This window comes from Ictidomys tridecemlineatus, chromosome 10 (genome assembly GCF_052094955.1).
Source record: "Ictidomys tridecemlineatus isolate mIctTri1 chromosome 10, mIctTri1.hap1, whole genome shotgun sequence".
In the NCBI taxonomy this organism is placed as follows: Eukaryota; Metazoa; Chordata; class Mammalia; order Rodentia; family Sciuridae; genus Ictidomys; species Ictidomys tridecemlineatus.
In genome coordinates this window covers 43,455,013-43,474,638 of record NC_135486.1, presented here as the reverse complement: position 1 = coordinate 43,474,638, position 19,626 = coordinate 43,455,013, and the positions used below count along the sequence as shown (strand labels likewise).

General features: G+C 37.3%; 1 protein-coding gene across 15 annotated transcripts in view; it reads left to right on the top strand.

The window, feature by feature from the left end:
- Window positions 1-19,626, top strand: part of Esrrg (estrogen related receptor gamma) — a 595,402-nt gene that overhangs the window by 432,631 nt on the left and 143,145 nt on the right. For all 15 annotated transcript variants that reach the window (XM_078022829.1, XM_078022828.1, XM_078022826.1 and 12 more), the window contains one exon: window positions 7,991-8,107. In XM_078022829.1, coding sequence (XP_077878955.1) covers window positions 7,991-8,107 — 117 coding nt within the window. The remainder of the gene's footprint in view (window positions 1-7,990; window positions 8,108-19,626) is intronic.

Sequence of the window (19,626 nt, the reverse complement as noted above, 5' to 3'; positions counted from 1 at the left end):
AGGACAGACTATGTGATTTTAATATCTTTAGGTCATATAAGTCTTACACAATTGTAAAATAGATTTGATTATTTCTCTTTTGTGCTTTACATTTTTCAGCACTAAAGAGTGAACGTAGAGGTACTTACCACCGAACTACATCCCCAAGGATGTACTTTTTTTGTTTTGAGACAGGATCTCACTAAGCTGCTGAGGCTGGCCTTGAATTTGTAATCCACTTGTCTTAGTTATTGGGATTACAGGTGTTCCCCCATGTACTCAGCTCCCAGTCCTTTTTAAATTTTTGGGACAGGGTCTGGGTGAGTTTCCTAGGTTGGCCTTGAATTTGGGATTCTCCAGCCTCAGCCTCTCAGTTGCTGGGGTTACAGGGATGCAGCCACCATCCCCAGCCTTCTCTTTTGTACTTTAGCAAACTGAGAGTACTAAGGCTAACTAATTCAAATTCACACAACTAAATAAAATGGGAGAACTGGAATCTGAACTGAGGTCTGCCATTTTCTCTTCCGCTTTTCTTTCTCCTCCTTTTCTCCTCTACTCCTTTCACTCACTCCTCCTCATAGATCTTCCTGAACCCTATGCAAGGTAAATTCTTAATGATGGCCAAGTAATGGGTATATAAGAATTTTTCACCACTTTTCCTTTAAGGTGAACATGTACCATGTCATAGTTTAGTTAATAACGATTGAATTAAAACATAAAGAAATAGCCATGTTTACAAATTCAGTGGAAACTGAGTCTAAAAATAATCTTATTTAAACTGGAAAAAAATAATGAAGGCTACATAATTTGTCCTCATTTACAGTATTTGTTTTCTTGCTGTTTCTCATCCAATATAATGGGGATGTGTCATCTTCTGGCTAGATATTTTATACATAGGGATGCTTTCAATGCTGGCCCATCTGTGAATGCACTCACCCTTCTAGACAGTTTGCTGTGGGAAGGAAGCATAGTGTGTGGTCTCCAGTCAAGGCACATTGCTCAGGGTTAAGGAGCCTACCTGCTTATAGATTTCACTCTGGTCCCGTTTCCTATAAGGTAGGGCACCATCCATTCCCACTTGGCAGTTAGGCCTGGGCTTACCATTTAAAGTGTAGTAGTGTGCTGCTATGCTCTTATGACTCTCAGAGGCTACGTTTTTCTACACCTTTAAAGTATAGAATGTTAGAAAATTCTTTCTTTATCTACCTGTCTCCCACCTCATTTTTAGGGGGTAGAAGATTGATTGGCACAGGGGCAAAGAGCAGGAGATTTCAGTATAACCCCAGGTATAAAATTGCTTTGATGAGAGCCTGGCAAAACCATTACCCTGATCTGGTTCCTCTCCTTCTGCCTCAGTGTGCCACAATCTGCACTCGGCAGGCTGTCCCTTTGGCCCCACACTGCCATTCCTTGGAGTACTTGGGGGGAATCATCATTTAGAGTCTGAGATAGATTCTTACAATAGTTCAGTAGTGTCAGATCTCTGACCTTTCAGGGTAGATTTGAAACTTAATAATGGGCAAAGATCTGCTGGCATCATGACATGTGATGAAGAGGACAGTCACAAGCTTTGGGTGAAAATGAGGTGTAACGTGACCCCATCCCTCCACTTTATAGTTTGTAAAGTGACTCCAATGACAGTTCTCAAGGAAGCTTCTGAAAGATGTTTAGTGTAACCCTTTGGGCACAGGTATCATGTCCATGTGTCACTTAATTTGAAGTCTAGCTTTGGGAATGTTCTTTGAAAAAAAACTAGCCCCCTTAATCTATATGTGCATGCATGTAATGACTACATTTTAAAAGTTACAGATGCATAATAAATTATTAGTTCATATTATGTAACCCTAGCTATAGATACTATAATTTTCTCTTTTATGTGGAATGAGAAAAAAAAAAACAAAGAGTTCTGGAGAAAAGAAAGAAAAGAAAGAGAAGTTTGTATCTCTTTAAAAATGGGAAGACCTTTAAGAATACAAAATAAAAGGTTTTCTCTCTTGCTTGCTTGCTTTTTGTTTCATTTCAGGGAATTTAAGACAAAAATGCTACAGATTATCGCCTGCACGTTTTCAGTGTTCCATAATTGTGTACCAAGGCAAATCCCATTATTTTTAAATCACTTAATGTTGAAAAACAATTGGATAAACCCCACTTGGAGTGCCCTGTGGGTCATCTCAAGCCATTTGGTTCTGTTAATAAAATTAAAACAATTGTGGGAAATATACAGATGCTTTCAAATTGGCTTTACAAAAGGAGGGCAACTCTGAGAAACCACATAAATCCAAATGCATCGTTACCGAGCAGGAATGATGTGAATCAGGAGTAAAGATCTGACATATATTTTTATTTTGAGATGCCACGCTAATTTACATCATTCAGCCCTTTCACTGCCAAACTGTAAAAGTCCATTAAGTGACTGAAAGGAATATACAAATTATCCACTGGCACTCCAGGCTGGAGTTTTACATACACCCTGTTATTCTATCCGCCAGCGAGCTGCAAGATTCTATTAAGCAGTAAGTGAGAAAATTATATTGCCTGCAAACTAATTGTACAAAAGACTCTGAAATAAGTAATCAGAGCCCGGGACTTTCTGAAAAGCCGCCAGGAGATATTATAAATTGCTCCATCATTCTTGTCAGCCTGGTTTAAAAACGGAGAGCTTCCATGTTGATTTGGTTTCTTCTGCAGCAGAGCGCACTACCCCAGTATTGTCAAAACTGGGAAAATTCCAGTTGTGACATCAGTAGCTGCCCAGTTCAGTCCCTGGTGCCATCTAACAAATATGTCCCAGAAAAATAGCAAGCTATAATCCAAGAAAATGCCATGTCTGAAATGAGAATCCTATACTGTGAACAATAACTCCTGCACCTTCCTGAATGACTGTCCAGTTACTGTTCACATTCCAAGTACCTGCAGTTGCTATTGGAAATATTTTTGTCTAATTTTCACTTTCAGTGACTCAAGGAAAACAAGTGCCCCATAGAGATGCTATGGTCTACTGGGAGTAATGTCTTTGAACCATTACCAAAATAGATGTAACATTGTTATCCAGGTGCTTGGAGCAGCACATTTTTAGGTTAAAATGCCTTTTTTTTATTGAATAGAAAAAAAAAAACAACAGGGAAGGTTTTTCAAGGGCAGCATCTCTGTAGACTCTAACATGGATCAAAGACTTTGTGGGGTTGATCATAGCCAGCGACAATGAACCAAGTTACTCAATGGGAGGGCTTGGAAATGAGAGAAGTTTTCCTCCAGCAAATAAGTTATTTAGAATAATGTTAATTTGTTTTTCAAGATATAAACTAGAATTACTTAGTGAAATCAAGGTTATCATCCCTATGTGTCAAGACAACTTTATTGAAACAGAATGTGAAGAATACCTAATCCATCGCAAACAATTTCTGAATACTTAAGTCGAAAATAGATTTTTTTTTGTGTGTGTGAAAACATAAAGGACCACTGTGTTTTCCATCCATTCACAGTGAACTTTTTAGAAAAATATCATTGTGTTTCTGGTAGCTTTGGGAAGATTCCTTTACTCAATGTAGTCATTTATTCATTTTTCACTCCATAGTTCAAGCCTTTTCCTCTGTGTGAAGAAGTTACTGACTTTCCTAAGCATATTCTGTGTGTTTGTGAGAATGCATGTGTACAGCCATACATTCCAGCCCTGCGTCCAAAACCATGTCCAAAACTACACACATTCGTTGCTATGTCTTATGTCATCTTTTGGACTATGCCAAGGGTACAGAATACCAGGCTTGTTGGTTAGCAATGAAGATTCAGCAAAGAATAAGGCAGAACTCCTTCATTAAGAATTTGTCTTAAGGCACTATTAAAAATTTCTCTGCCTTTGCATTTCTCTTTTTTATCACAGGATTATGGAATACAGTAGCCAGAAAGGAAATGAGAATACTTTTTTGTGTGTCATCTGAAACTCTTATGTGGCAATTTGACAATTTCCCTTCTGGTGTTTATTGTTTGTTTTTGTACTGGGGATTGAACCCAGGGGGGTTTTACTACTAAGCTTTATTGTCAGCCCTTTTTATTTTATTTTTTTTAATTTTGAGGCAGAGATTTACTAAATTGCTGAGGGTCTCACTAAGATACCGAGGCTGGCCTCAAACTTGAAATTCTCCTGTTTCAGCCTCCCAAATTACTGGGATTACAGGTATCTACCTGTTCCCTTCTGTTTCTTGAAGAAATTTAAAAATCTACACAATGATTCAAAGTTACTTTTAGATTTAGGTACTATCATGGAATCACTTCTACATATTTCTTCAGTGTGGCTCAATTTTTTTTTTAAACCAAGTGTTGAACCCAAGAATTTTTAACCACTGAGCTACATCCTCTAGCCCTTTTTTCTTTAATTTTGAAAAAGGGCTTCACCAAGTTGCTAAGGACCTTGCTAAGTTGCTAAGGCTGGCTTTGAACTTGCAATCCTCCTGCCTCAGCCTTTCAAGTTGCTGTGATTATAGGCAAGAGCCACTATACCCAGGAAATGTGGTTCCGATTCTGAAAGCACTTATTTTGTCAATGGTAACAAGTATTAGAAAACCATAAAAATTATATATCTCTTTTAATACATTCATCTATGTTTTCAAATCTCATTTCTGTTTTGTTCTTACCCTGTTCATATCAGGATGTATTTTTATTTCCCTTAAAATCTCTTACAATTTTTTTTTTTTTTTACTTTACTCTCTAGAGGGTTTGCATATTTTTGATAATCTCTCCCTCTTTTTCCACATTGTTTTTGTCTAAGCTACTTTCAGGATTTCCAGGAAATTGGATTTCCCTCTACCTTTTTTGATCATTTGTGCCATGGTTTTCTGAGCATTCTTAATATTGTTTTCTAAAGGGATTTCCAAAACTCTTGGTCCTGTGGCTCTTACTATATTACAGCACCATGATAAATGGTGATAATAATGACTTTGACATAACAAGAAAATACCAAGTTATTATAAGTATATGCTTCCACTTATATGTTACTTCTTGGTGGGAGATTTTAATATGGAATGAGAAATGGTCCTTGTTCTCCAGCATCTCTCCATCTAGTAGACAATGTGTGTGTGAAAAGGTCTAACAAAATATGGCCTATCTCTATGGGATGAGAGTACCTGAAAAGGTATGAGAACCAAGAAATCATTTTCTGCTAGGATGGTCTGAGAAGTTTTCATAAAAGATCTCACTGGAATTGGAGTTGAACATGGAGCCTTAGAAATAATTTTAAGAAGATAAAAGAGGCAGAGAGACATCATTCTCAGAGGGATGTCTGAAGGACACATAGCAAAAAAATAAAAAAAATAAAAAACGAATAAATCAAACTGGCTGCACCCGAAAGTTCATCTAAGGTAATAATTGTAATATTGCTATAAAAGTAGATGAGAGTTGGATTGGGAGAGAACTTTGTTTGATAGTCTAATATTTTATATTTAATTCAGTAGGGCATAGGAATCTATTGATCTTTCTTTTTCTACTTTTTTTTTTTTTTTGGTGTAGGGTCTTGCTGTATTGTCCAGATTGACCTTGAACTCACTATTCTTCTGCCTCAGTCTCCCAAGAAGTGATTTGAAATAATAATAATTATGATGATGATTATTATCATTACTATTATTATTATTGCAGTGGTAGAGAATGAGCCAAAGGCTTTGCACATGCTAGACAAGTGCTCCTCCACTGAGCTGTACCCGGAGTCCCATATTGATTTTTTTGTTAAATTGGGGCAGTGATATGATGGAAAAGTCATAGTGAGAGGAACTAGATAACAGTGTGCAGCATGGTCAGAGTGGGACAGAATGGAGGAGGTAGCTGTCCTGGTTCAGGGATGAGGTCACTCATGCTTGATTTATATTTCTGTCAGAAGCGCCTTGATGTGAAGCATGAAGATATAATTTGTAAGGAGGTAGAGGTACTAGTTTGGAAAGAAAGTTGATTGTGTTTATTTGTTGTAGAAGGTCATCTAGGAGAACTTTCCAGCTTGTGTAAGAACTTTCCAGTGCTCATGCCTCCAAATGGGAAAGTGGACAAAGTATTACTTTATACCACTGTTTTAGGCACAAAAGAAAAATAATTGCTGTTTAGCAAACAGGTTTTCTTCTTTCTGGTCCTTCTAAGCAGTCATTGTTCAGTCTTTCCTAAGACAGCAAAGGCCCAGTTTTCTTTTTAAATAAATATAGAGAATGTCATAAGGAATGAAAGGATCTGCTGGTGGTACACTAATTAACCCTTAGAAAGAGTCTTTTGATGCAAAATAAATTTTCAGGAATGGTTTAAGGATCTCTGCAGTGAAGAGTGGTTCATCTGATGTTCAGATTCAAAATCCTTTTATTTTCAGGCATGACCTAGCAAGCGTGGTTCCTTTGACTTATTCTTAGATTTCAGTGAGTGCAACATTATTAATATTTTGGAGAAAGGTGATAGTCAACGTTTCTGTCTATGGATTAACATCAGTTTTATTATTTAACCTCATGTTAAAAGCATTGTTTTTATTATGTGTTCTAAATTAGTATGCTAATTTAGTCAGTTTTGATAGGCTTATCTCCAGTTATAATGTACAGTCTTTTTTTTTTTAAAGTCATGCACACTTAACCAATTTTCACTAGTTATAAGTGGTTAGGTATTACTTCCTGTTGAATTAGCAGTTGCTGAGTAGTTGAGTCTGTACAATCCTGCAATCCACTAATGTGATATTTAATGAGGAGCCATCAGTCTGGAGAAAGGTAGTCAATATAAATCAGTGTTTACAAAGTGTGATTAACTCTGAAATATTTCATCAATGCTGTGGTCCCAGGCAGACTCTATGCTAATTACTAGAATCTGCGCATGTTTCAGGGGACTTGGAGGGACCCTGAGTATTGCAAACACGGAGCAGCAAAATTGCAATTATGCTCGGACCGTCTCTGATGACAATTTATGCATTTGGTGTGATGACCTCCCCCTTCCCAAGAGGGCAATAAACAGAATGCATTTTCATTAAGATACTAATGCACTTAATCACAAGGGGAAAGGGTTAGGAAGTAGCGAAAGACCTTCAAGCACTATGTGACAGACCTGATAGGGCAGAGAAGCTTTATTTTAAAGGCAGTTTCTTTACAAAGCTGTGGGCAGCCCAGAGCACCCCTCATATACTGGCATTGTCTCAGACTAGGAAATATTTGAAGTTTGGATCTTCTTCTGGTTGCATAGTTATCATTTGAAATGTGTAGGCACTGCTGCAAGTCATGTAAAGTCTAATATTAAGAATATAACTTCATAGTGGTTTATTCTTAATTATTACATTCTCAAGAAGCTTAAGCATTTGAAATTAATTAAGCAATTTATGTAACAAACCTGATGATGATGTTCAGTGATGATGACCACCATCATAATCATCACCATCATCATCATCATCATCATCATCATCATCATCACCACTAAACATTTACTGAGCAAAGAATTTATTTTATGGCTCTGGTAGCTGATAAGTCTTGCAGGTAGAACTATGTAATCCCTGTCCCTTGCCTGTAGGAGCTTGCCATATAGCTCTGCATTAACCTCCTGATCATTTTGCACTGGGAAGTTTATGTTGTTCAGTGTCAGGAAAACAATCGGTCTGATGCATCAAAGTGCTAGTCACCTTTGTATCCAAAGGTTCTAAATCAGTGTGCTTTGCTCAGGTGGGCTTTGCCTAGTGATCATTTCCTGAGTCCACCCATGCAAAGTAATAGTCTTCCAGAAAGTTAGGATCCAAAAGAAATTTCAAAGGAGAGAATTATCATAAAATACTGATTTTACACATAAGTTTTTGAAGAGCTTCATCTTATGCCCCCTAGTTGTGCAATGCATCCTCATTGGCAGTAGCACCGTATCCAGATTTCATAACATTTCTCATGTTCCCAACAAGATGAAACTCCTGTGACTTTGGTGGGGAGGAGGGAGCAGGAGTGACAGAGTTGACATTTTCTTGGGGATGCTAATATCTCCAGGGTCTTGCAAGTCTAACAGCTTCTTTTCTTCCAACTTTGTGCTTTAGGTAATATAGAATATAGCTGCCCTGCCACGAACGAATGTGAAATCACAAAGCGCAGACGTAAATCCTGCCAGGCTTGCCGCTTCATGAAGTGTCTAAAAGTGGGCATGCTGAAAGAAGGTAAGGCACTTGTCTAGTGTCCCTGTGCTTTAGGTTTGGGGGGATGGGATTTGAAGATACAGGGAATCCCACTAATTTTAGAAAAACAAGAAAAGATGGGGTAGCAGTACCCAATACGCCTTCTTGGCCCCTGAACTTTCTGATACGTCATTGCTAACCGCTTGACATTAACCAGAAAGACAAGGTAGGACACATCTGATTTGCAGTTGAACACACAAGGTATGTTTCACAGACCTGGTCTTGTCCGCTTTACAGTTTGCAGAAGGAAAGAGATGAAGACAAACAAGCGACTGATATCTTTTTGCTTTTTATGTCATCAACAGGTTCATAGATTTTGTAAGATTTGTTCTAATTAATTATACATGATAGTAGAAGGCATTTTGACACATCATGCATAAATGGAGTATAACTTTTCATTCTTCTGATTCTGCATGATGTAGAGTTACACTGGTCATGTAATCATATATTCACATAGGATAATAATGTCCAATTCTTTCTACTATCCTTTCTACCCTCATACTCTCCTCCTTTCAGTCCCCTTTGTCTGGTCCAAAGTACCTCTGTTCTCCCATACCCGACCCCTCTTTGTGAATTAGCATCCACATATCAGAGAAAACCTTCAGCCTTTGGTTCTTTTGATATTGGCTTATTTTGCTTAGCATAATGTTCTCTAATTTCATCCACTTACTGGCAAATACCATGATTTCATTCTTCTTTAAGGCTGAATAATATTGCATTGTGTATATTTAATACAATTTTTTTAATCCATTCATCTGTCAAGGGAACCTAGCTTGGTTCCATAGTTTAGCTATGGTTCACATATTTTCTAAAAAATTAATCTTGGGTTTAAAATACTCTTTCTTTTTTCCAACCCAGTTTTTACTAAAAAGGGTTTGTGATATGATATTAAAATGGCTTTCCATTTGTTTTCAGTCAGAGATAACAACAGACACAAAATATGAACAGTGAATATGTATTTCATATTAAACAATTTGCCTAAGCTTACCCAGTTACTAACAGGTGGTGCCAGGAACTGAACCAATGGATTGCTGGATGCCTCTCACCTATTCCACACGTCAAAGGACCTGAAATATTTGTATATTTCAGCATGTTTATCAAGACTGACATTTCGGCTTGGAGAGAGAGAAAAATTGTTTTTTTTCTTTAAAAGACCTACTTATTAGTCTTTTATTTTTTTTAATGTGTCTCTGTGTGCTTTGGAGATATGCATTTTACATATTGCATTTAGACCTTTCTGTTTCCTCCTCTTCAGAAGATTTACCAGAGTTTAAGATAAATATGATAATTTGTAACTAACAAAGAGAAAATGTGGTAACGTTTGGAAAAAATTAGGTTAATTAAATATTTAAAGTGTAGATACTATTACATCATAAAATATGCTTTGTTCCTGCAATTTACCTTATTAGTTTGTATATTTTGTTGTCACTGGATATCCTCATTTTTTTTAATACCTTTAAGTCCACATAGGCCCAAGTGTTAGTTGAACTAGAGCTTTGGGTGTGTTATTACTAGATATCATAATTTTATCCAGTTTCGTTCAGTTCCAATTCCTGTGTGCTATGACATACAAGGATTAGTGGATTAGATTATATTCCAGTACATGGAATTTATACCATATCTGTCTGCCTCTTATTTGTCTACTAGGAACAATGAAGACCCTCTTGAATTCTTCTTCTGTTTTGCTTACCTCTTGAAAAAAGAGCTATAAACAAACATATAACTTTATAATTAAAGCATCTTGAAAGGTGATCAACATCCATTATCAAGCAAAAGATAAAGTAAAATGCTAACTGTCTCACGGATGACTCAGTTTATATGTATGTCTATAGGGGTGGGGGAGAGGGACATGGAAAGCAGAAAGATTGGAGAAGGTACTACCCTGTGTTGGTATAGGCACAGAGATGTAAAAAGAGGGAAACATGAAGGCTGGTGTGAAGGTTACACTGGTGAATAAATATGAGGAGGGGATCCTTTGGCACTATTAGAATTTTTCACAGTTAACATGTTTTGCATTTATCTTCTGTTTGCTAAATATTATTAAGATCCTCCCATGTGCCAGAGGCTACTCTAGGTGCCAGTGATATAAAAATGAGGAGACTGACTCCGATACTCTCACTAGTGAGAATTTATATGAAAATAACCAAAGGACCATTATTGACAAAGGCACACACATACATAAAACTCAACAACAATCTAACCCATAAGACAAAAAAAGTTTCCTTTTAGTTACAATGATGGTAATTGCTTACTGTGGTTGAGGTAGAAAACTTAATTAGCTACTGCCTTAAACGGCATCTCAGAGTGACGAGCAAAGAGCAATTCAGAATGTAGAGTTGACCCCAGCCTCACACAAAACAAAATCTAATTCAGGATATAATAATAAGTGATAGGCATCTTGGGTCTTCATTATATTTATATCGCTACTTTGTTAGGCAGTAGAGAGATATTAGAGATTTAGGCTAGACTTATTCTTAAGAAATGTTTATTTAAGAGCCATTTCAAACTCTGGAAAGTTGAGGGATGATTTTTTTTTAAAAAGCAAATCAATTGTTTTAAATGTTATAAAAGAAATCTGTCAACATATATATATACTACATGAAGGTGTCCTAGATTTGGAATCCCCCCCCCAAAAAAAACCTAAAGTACATGGAAACTCCCCTTTATTTCTAGGAAGATAGTTTTTTTTGATTAATTTTATCTTACCACTGTAATTTACTCACCTGACTGTCCTTCTAAGTCTAAACAGAGGAATAAAAAATATTTTCCCTTAAACAATCTTTCCAGTTGTAGCTTTTAAGAGGAGCACTCCTGAAAGGTGGCAAGAGTGAATGGAGAGGTGTGAACTATGTTTAATTAAACATTGTTGGTGAAAGTAAACGGGGCTCTGCTTATCTATAATTCACACCTCTTCAGTTGCTGTTATCAAGCCTTTAGAGGATCTGTTTTCAAGGGAATTGCTGCTATTTCTGATATGCTCAAATAGTAATTCATTTTCCTTTACTTCTTTCTGCCCACTTAGTTAACAAAATCTCAGTTCTCTAAGCCTCACTTCCTCCTCCTCCAAACAGAAAGGTTGGGGGTAGTTATGAGTAAATATGGTATATTCTTTTCTCTTTTGTACTTAAAAAAATGCAGTGAAATATTGCTTTACACCCTGCATATAAATGCACAATTATGTTTGGCCATCTCCTTGGCCCAAGACTTTTTCTAAGCCTGGAGAGAATGATACCGTCTTAAACGTATCTTTATGGATGTAGAGGGATTTCAGTCCCACGCAGTATGTCAGAGATCATGATGTAGTAAATCTATTCAAATGTAAACCTGTTCAATTCAATTACCAGTCCATAATAAAATTTGCTGCTACAACCCCCGTGTTGACCACAGCAGTCCATACAGGCTGATGGCACAGCGGGTCTGGAAATTGACAGACAAAATCTATTTAAACAACAAAAAAAAAGCATTAGTTCTAGAATCTGAAATGAAATCAGATTTCAACAGCTTTGATGGGAACCTTCTTTCCTTTCACAGGTATTTTTATTCAACTCGCCAAATGCATCCTAGATAAAGGGCTGCTTGGGGGAAATGAAGTTTTCATTAAAAAGGTGGTTTATAGAAAGCTGAGACCTTTCCCATTTTACAAATAATAATTCTTAGTTATATTGAGTGGCATTTCTCCTAATTGAGGCATATCCTTTTGAGAAGCTGAGTGCAGTTTGGAGCGTGAAAGGGAAGTGATGACTTAGTGGGCAAATTCCAGTTGTATCTCCAAGTGCAGAATTAAATTCTTATTAGTAATGCCTTCTCATTTGCCAGCATCAGAATTAATATCTGAATGAATGAATGATATTTGATTTTAATGTTAGCATTTTTAACTTGTGCTTGTGTGTATGTGTGTGCATGTGTGTGTGCACGCGCGCATGCGCTACTGAGAATCAAACCAAGGGCCTCCCACATGGTAGGCAAGTGCTCAATCAAAAATTTATTACTTGTTAAAGCAAAATCAAAATAAACAAACTCCTCAGAAAACCAAAATAACCAAACAAAATCTCTCAGTTGTGTTGGAGAAAAAACATAATGCCACACCATCACAAAACTTTCAGAAGTGCTGTTAGCAAACAATAATTCATTCAAGTCCAAGTAGTGGGACCATTCAGCATCCTGAAACATGCCCTCATCTTTCTCCCTGGTCTATTTTGCTGGTAAACGTCACGAATGATGGGCCGGCATTATTTTTTCAGCATTATACCATACTGTATGTCAGAGAAAACCCATCTATTACTTGATATCTGGTCTCAACATTCCCTTTTCATTTTTTTCAGGTATTGCTTATTTGAAGGAAAAAACAAGAACTAATCAAGGTGTACCTATAAATCTGGTCAAGATTTATTTTTATTTTGATCTCTCTTCTTGGTTATTTAAAGGCTACTATAGGACATACTGGTTCAGTTTTCTCTTTGTCAGTAGCAAACAGGGACATTTTATGAAAGCAATAATTATTTTATGTAGGTATAGAATTCACTGATCAGAGAACTGAAGGACATTTTGATATTTATTGGCACAGCGGGTTTCACTTTGGAAACTCAAGTGTTTTTCTCCTAAACTATTGCAGGTGAGCAAAAGAGTTACATTTAAGCATAACATTGTCTGTTCCCTAGCCTGGTCAGCTTCCATGAAAAATGTAGATGAATCAGGCTATAGAAAGGACCAATTTAATTATTTTGTGCCAAAAAAGTGTGGCATTTACTTGCCTTTAATTTTTTTTTAAATGCAAAACCAGGGATTGAACCCAGGACCTTGCCAAAGGGAGGCAAGCACTGTATCCCTGAGCTATATCACCAGTCCTCTACTTGTCTTTAAGAAACTGCTACTTGACTTTTCTGATCTTCATTTTTCACCATCTATAATATGATGATATCAATAATAGTATTTACAAATGAAGTGTTGTGAATATTGGATAAAATATTGTGTGGGGCTGGACACATAGTTCAGTGGTAGAGCATTTGCAAAGCATGTGGAAGACCGTGGGTTCAGTCTCCAGTAAGATACACATAAATAAACACACAGGATATTACAGGTTAAGTTTTTACCATGCCATGTGACCTAGAGTGAGGACCAGTTCAAAACTAGCTACTATTGCCAGAGACAATAAGAGTCAGCTAATTTTGATCTGTGTGTCAGATGCAAACTCTGGACCAGAATCAAATTTGTAACTTCTCTAAGCTGAACTTGTTTAATGAAACCTATTGGGGTAAAAACAGAGTTCCAGCATGGACACTGAATCTGGAACATGGTGACCAGGAGATAGGATGAGTTAGAATCTGGGTTATCATAGATATCAGATCAACTTGGAACTACCCAAGGTCTTATAAAATTTATTATGCTTTGACAGCTCCAGTGACCTCCAACATTCTTTCCAAAGTTTTTTTTTTTTTTTTTGCTGAAGTACATCAATAAGTGAAAATTTGTTCAGAAATTTACTCTTCAATATGTGACCTTATGTCAAATGATGAAAAACAACAGCATAGAAAGAGAAAAAGGGACTTTAGCCCAAGCACAAGTTTTCACCAACAATGTTAGAGGTAAAGAATGCTTCAAGCTAGTGTTTTGGCTTCAGAAAGAATTTATTCCTTTATCTGAAAAGGAAAAGGAGGAGGAAGAAACAGCAGCAGCCCACTTGAGGGTGAAAAATCACAGGTGTAGAAATAAATTTAAGTAAATCTCAACAAATAGTAATTGAGCTTACCCACAGGTCTGGCAAAATATTATGCCTTAGCTTTTAATTCCAATTTTTCCACTATTTGGCACTGTGATTTTTAGCAGGCCCATTGGGCTCTGAGAGTCTCCATTTCCATATGTGCAGGGAAACGGACTATATTCTTTCTATATTGGAATCATGCCAGTTATATTTTAAAATGATAGAATGCCTACAGAAACACCATACTAATATATGACATGAAGGTACCATAGAGAAGATGATGATGATGATGATGATGATGGAGGAGGAACTGTAACATAAACTGTGGTTTGATAGATATGGATAGTGACTCTCACTATTTTGTAAATTTTGTCTTGACTGACAACTCCATAAACTTTTTACTTTTGTAGCTTAGCAGGAAATATTATATATATCAGAGTTAAGTGAGGGTTGAAGAAGCAGTAGAGCAATTAATTGGTATGTAAATACTTAGGAATTGAAGTATTGATTATATATTTTGCCTGTGTTTGAAAAACGTTCACTCTTTATTTCCTCACATTTTCTATCTACCATCTCTGTCAATGTATTGAAGTACAGTCAATATAGTTTTATTTCTGTGGGCATCTGAATTCTCATGGATTAGTCAAATTTTATTTGAAGTTCTGTTATTACATTTTTAAAATAAAAATCTTGACAATAGCAGGAGAGATGAGAAAGCCTATTTAATTTTAAATGCCTTATAAATATTTGCTATGGGGAAGAATAAGTTGTTAAATAACATAGTTATTATGTATTTATAGATATCCCTCCTTGATTTTGATATATGATTTGACATCTTCAAAGTGTTTCTATTACAGAAGTGAGCAATGCTATCTGTACTTATTTTCCCCCACCTTTTTTGTGGGGGGTACCAGGGATTGAACTGAGGGGCACTCAACCACTGAGCCATATCCCCAGGCCTATTTGGTATTTTATTTAGAGACAGGGTCTCACTGAGTTGCATAGCGCCTCTCTTTTGCTGAAGCTGGCTTTGAACTCATGATCCTCCTGCCTCAGCCTCCTGAGCTGCTGGGATTACAGGTGTGCACCAGCTACTTCCTCCACTTTTAAAAGTCTAAAAATATTAATTTCAGATTCCAGGTAGAAAATTGGAATAATATAGTAGAACTGTGATCCTTACCTTCAGGATATAGTAAAAACAGATTGGGAATCAGCATTTGCAGTAAGTCACTATTTAATGTGGAAAGGATACAGGGTATTCATGTTTAACAATCACATTCAGGGGGCTGGGGATGTGGCTTAAGCGGTAGCGCGCTCGCCTGGCATGTGTGCGACCCGGGTTCGATCCTCAGCACCACATACCAACAAAGATGTTGTGTCCACCGAGAACTAAAAAATAAATATTAAAAATTCTCTCTCTCTCTCTCCTCTCTCACTCTCTCTGAAAAAAAAAAAAACAAAAAAACAATCACATTTAGTACAGAAAAGTGGGACTCTGGGTGTTTGATTCTAAGCATATAAGGAATCCAAGGTTCAGAGAATTTAGTGACTTGTCCCAGGTCCCACTGTAGATAAAGAGGGGACAGAATTGAAAGTCAGGTGTGTTACATTCCTAGGTCCATCCTCTATCTTTATTTATCTTGATGTAGCCTCAGCAAAATAAGGAATTTTTTCTTCTCCATACTGGGATCACATGCATGCATCTCATTTAGTGACTGGAAATAGTTATTTGGGTTTGGAATTAGGAAAGGGTACTGGAGATTCCAGGAATCAGCCAAATTAATGGGTCTAAGCAGGGAGATTAAGCCTGAGGTATATATGCAAGTGGCAGACATTCAGAAGGGAATTGGTCTTAGCATTCCAGTCTGAGGAAACTGGCCCTGTACCTGGAGTTTAATGGAGCCTCTGAAGACATAGATAATGATGGAGATCAGTGCAGGAAAGGTCTTCACTGGATCAGTGAGCAGCCCAGAGTATTTTTCATAGATGGTGAGTTCAAGTCTGTATCAGGAGCTGGGAGGTCAGTGTGGCAAAGTTGAAGACACTGTCTGAAAAGGATCATGTCAACTATGTCTAGCTTAAATCCTTAGGCCTGATGTCTTAAATCCATCAAAATTGCCTGTCTCTGTGTAATAGAAGGTCCTTCACTTTTTCTCTGACTCATGGATTAATAGGACTGGCTTAAAACTTAGGAAATCTTTGAGTAGAAGAAATGGTAGGAAAATGGAGGGTTGGGCAACCTCTCTTCTTCCACAGTAGAGGATTATCTGTCTAGAGGTCCCGTTTATTCTGAGCTATCTCATTACAACCCATAGGATATATGTCCTATTTCTACCTTTTAGAGATGGCAGGTGTGTGTGTGTGTGTGTGTGTGTCTGTGTGTGTGTGTGTGTGTGTGTGTGTGTTCATATACATGAAAGAGAGCACAAATTATACATTTACTCATTTAGCTGCTATTCTCTCTCTAGCCAGTTGTCCTGAGCCCCCAGGATATAAAGAAAAACTATCTCAGAACTGTTTTGCTGCAACCACAGCTTGAGTCCTGATTTCTGTATGGCAGTGGGAACTCTGAGAGTCTTCTGGGTTTACCCTATCAGCAGGGGTAGCAAAGAGCAACTTACTTGTCTAATTACCCTTCTGTTTCATATTTCCCATTTTCATAAAATGGTCATTTAAAGGGTGTAGCGTTTTCCAGGTGGGCTCCCTTTAAAAAATATAAAGCGACTCAGTTCACTTAGGAACAAGTGAATTTGTTTTTGCCTAGTTAAAGAACCTGCTTCTTAATTTATTAGGAACAAAATCTCTTTTATAAAAAAATGTCTGAAGAAGACATTGCCAAGGTGATTTTTTTTTTCTTCTTCTCAGTATCATTATGCTGCCAAGTCAAAAACAGAAATTATGGGTAGCAAAATTTGGGTTCCTACTGCCTTCAAAAAGCAGAACAAAGAAAAGGAGAAAGCTTTAATGGTATTCAAGGAAAATATTTCTGTGTTAGATGACAGTTAATAGAACTGCGTTGACCTCACTGGTATTTCTTGCACTCTCTGTTGTAATATTATTCTAAGAAGTTCCCTCATTAATGCAGAGCATTAAACAAAATTCCCAAGTTATCACATAAGCAATAGCAAAGAGCAACTTCTTTGTGAGCTTTGTCTTGACATTAAGCCATTTGGGAATGTATTTAAGGTGCCACAAAAAGTTATTTCATGTACAGATACTGCATTAGTAGATGGTGACTTTTTCATGTTTTGTTGATATGAAACTTGAATAGTCTGTTTCAAAATGAATAGCTAAGATTCTGAAGGTAAGACTAATAACACATTCTTGGGAGTTTAATATGCATTAGGCTGTGTACTTTAGTTGGATTTTTATTTTTGTTAATCCTTACAATGACCCCCAACGAGTAGATAGTTCCCCACTTTACAGAGAAAATAAAGCTTAGAGAGATTATGTTTGTGTTCATTAACTTTTCACAACTGTGATAAAACACTTGAGAAAAATCACCTTACGGGAGAAATGATTTATTTTGGCTCCTGGTTTCAGAGGTTTCATTCTGTGGTTAACTGGTTCCATTGTTACTGGGCTGTAGTGAGGCAGAACATCAGGCAAAGGAGCATGGTAGAGCAAAGCCACTCACTACACAGCAGCCAAAATGCCAAGAAAGAGGCTAGGGGTAAGGAGTTGTCCTCAAGTATACACCACCCCTTTCAACTAGATCCCTCCTCCTCTGTTTCCACCCCTCCCCAGTATTCCATTCAGATGTGAATCTACCAGTGGGTGAATCCACTTATGAGGTCAGAGCCTTATGATCCATTCCCTTCCCCAAATATCCACCTCTGAATATTGCTACATGGGGGCCCAAACCTTCAACACAAGGTTATGGGGGCGCATACGGGATCTAAACCATGACAGTGATACTTGCTGAATTTCTCCCAGTACGTGAGGAAGTTTAGATTCTATAGCAGGTGCTTTCACTCTGCTGCCTATACTCTGTATTTGTGTAATACAGTTTCTCCGTGTGAACTATAGGTATATTCTAATACACATTTGGTTTGGAATTCTTCATAGGCTGTGGACATCCTGAGATGATGAGCTCTTGAAAGTTTAATTAGTACCTTCCAGATATTTTTCTTTGAACCAAGACTCTCTTCAGTGCTTCAAGTTCCTCACCTTGTTTCCAAAAATAGGTGAACTGTGTGGGAAGGCAGTAAGTAATGACCTGACACTGTGAGAGAGATTTTAGGGAACAAGTTCAAGTTTCATATCAGGACGAGACTAGATCTTTTATGTTGATTCCCACTCGGAGATTCTTGTTATCCCACAAAACTTTTGAAATAACTTTTTACCCTGGTTTCCTTTGTGGCACTGGGGATTTGAACCCAGAGCCTCATGCATATAAGCATTCTTACCACTAAGCTATACCCCCAGTCAACTTTGGAATAACTTAACAGTTACGAACAATGTGAATAAACATCAGCAACGCTCAAGGTGTTGAATTCCTACAAATTCTATTGAAGTGATCTATGTTTTTGTCAAACAGGTTAAGGCATTTTGATAAATACAAATAGGAACATGGAGGAAACTTTTGCCTTGTGACATAGTTTCATGCTGTGGCTCAGTTTTTAGGAAATGAACTTCAGAGCAACATTTTTTCCAAGTTGTGGCTCTGTAGGGAGGGATGAATTTGATTCACTGACTTGAGCATCATCTGCCCCAATGTTTTGAGGATGTGGCTGTAGCGTGACACTTGGATGGTGTTTTAGTCAGCTTTTCATCACAGTGGCCAAAATACCTGACAAGAACAATTCAGAGGAAGAAAAGTTGCTGTTGGCTCATGTTTTCAGAGGTTCAATTTGTGGTTGGCTGACTCCATAGTTTTGGGCCTGAGGTGATACAGAACCTCAGAGTGGAAAGGTGTGGCGGAGGAAAACTTGATCAGGATGTGGCAACCAGGGAGCAGAGAGAGCAAGCTCTACTCACCAGGGGCAAAATATAAACCCCAAAGCCATGGCCCGAGTGACATACTTCCTGCTACAACCTACCTATTTACAGTTACCACCCAGTTAATCCATCAGTGGATTAATCTACTGATTAGGTTGTAAGTCTTATGAGCTAATCACTTCACCTCCAAAAATTCTTCCACTGTCTCACACACAGCTTTTGGAGGGACACCTCATATAAAAACCATAACAGGTATTATAGCATTACCCATTTTATAAATGGTGATAATTAAAATACTTACATTTAAACATTTGTCCATGATTCTATTTATAATCCATGTGGGTTTATGGATCATATGTTCCCTGTGTCCTCCTGGATATCTGAAACAATTTTATATATATATATATATATATATATATATATATATATAATCACAATTGCATTAGAATGAGGTAGATAAACTCTTATATGAGCAAACCAAATATAACACAAAATTTATTTTTTTCAACTAAATAAATTTCTCTTCCCAACATGAGTGTTACAGAGGACAGAGACTGAAATTATAAGAAATGGGTATTTTAGCTCCCTTCCTCCTGATTTACTTGGAATACTAATAAAAGTTAATCATTTATTCGATTGTCCCCATTTGTCATTTCCATTTGCGAACTTCAAATAGGAAGCCAGCGTTTAGCTAATATGGTACAAACTTTTTTTTTTCCTTTTGAAGGGTACAAAAATCCCTATGGATTTAGCCCCAAGGGAGGGAAACCTGCTTCAACATTTGCTCAGGCATTCGAAGTCCAGTGACAGCACAGTAAGTGGCAAGGGATGAGGCGGAGAGGCCAGAGCATTTAGGGCTCCA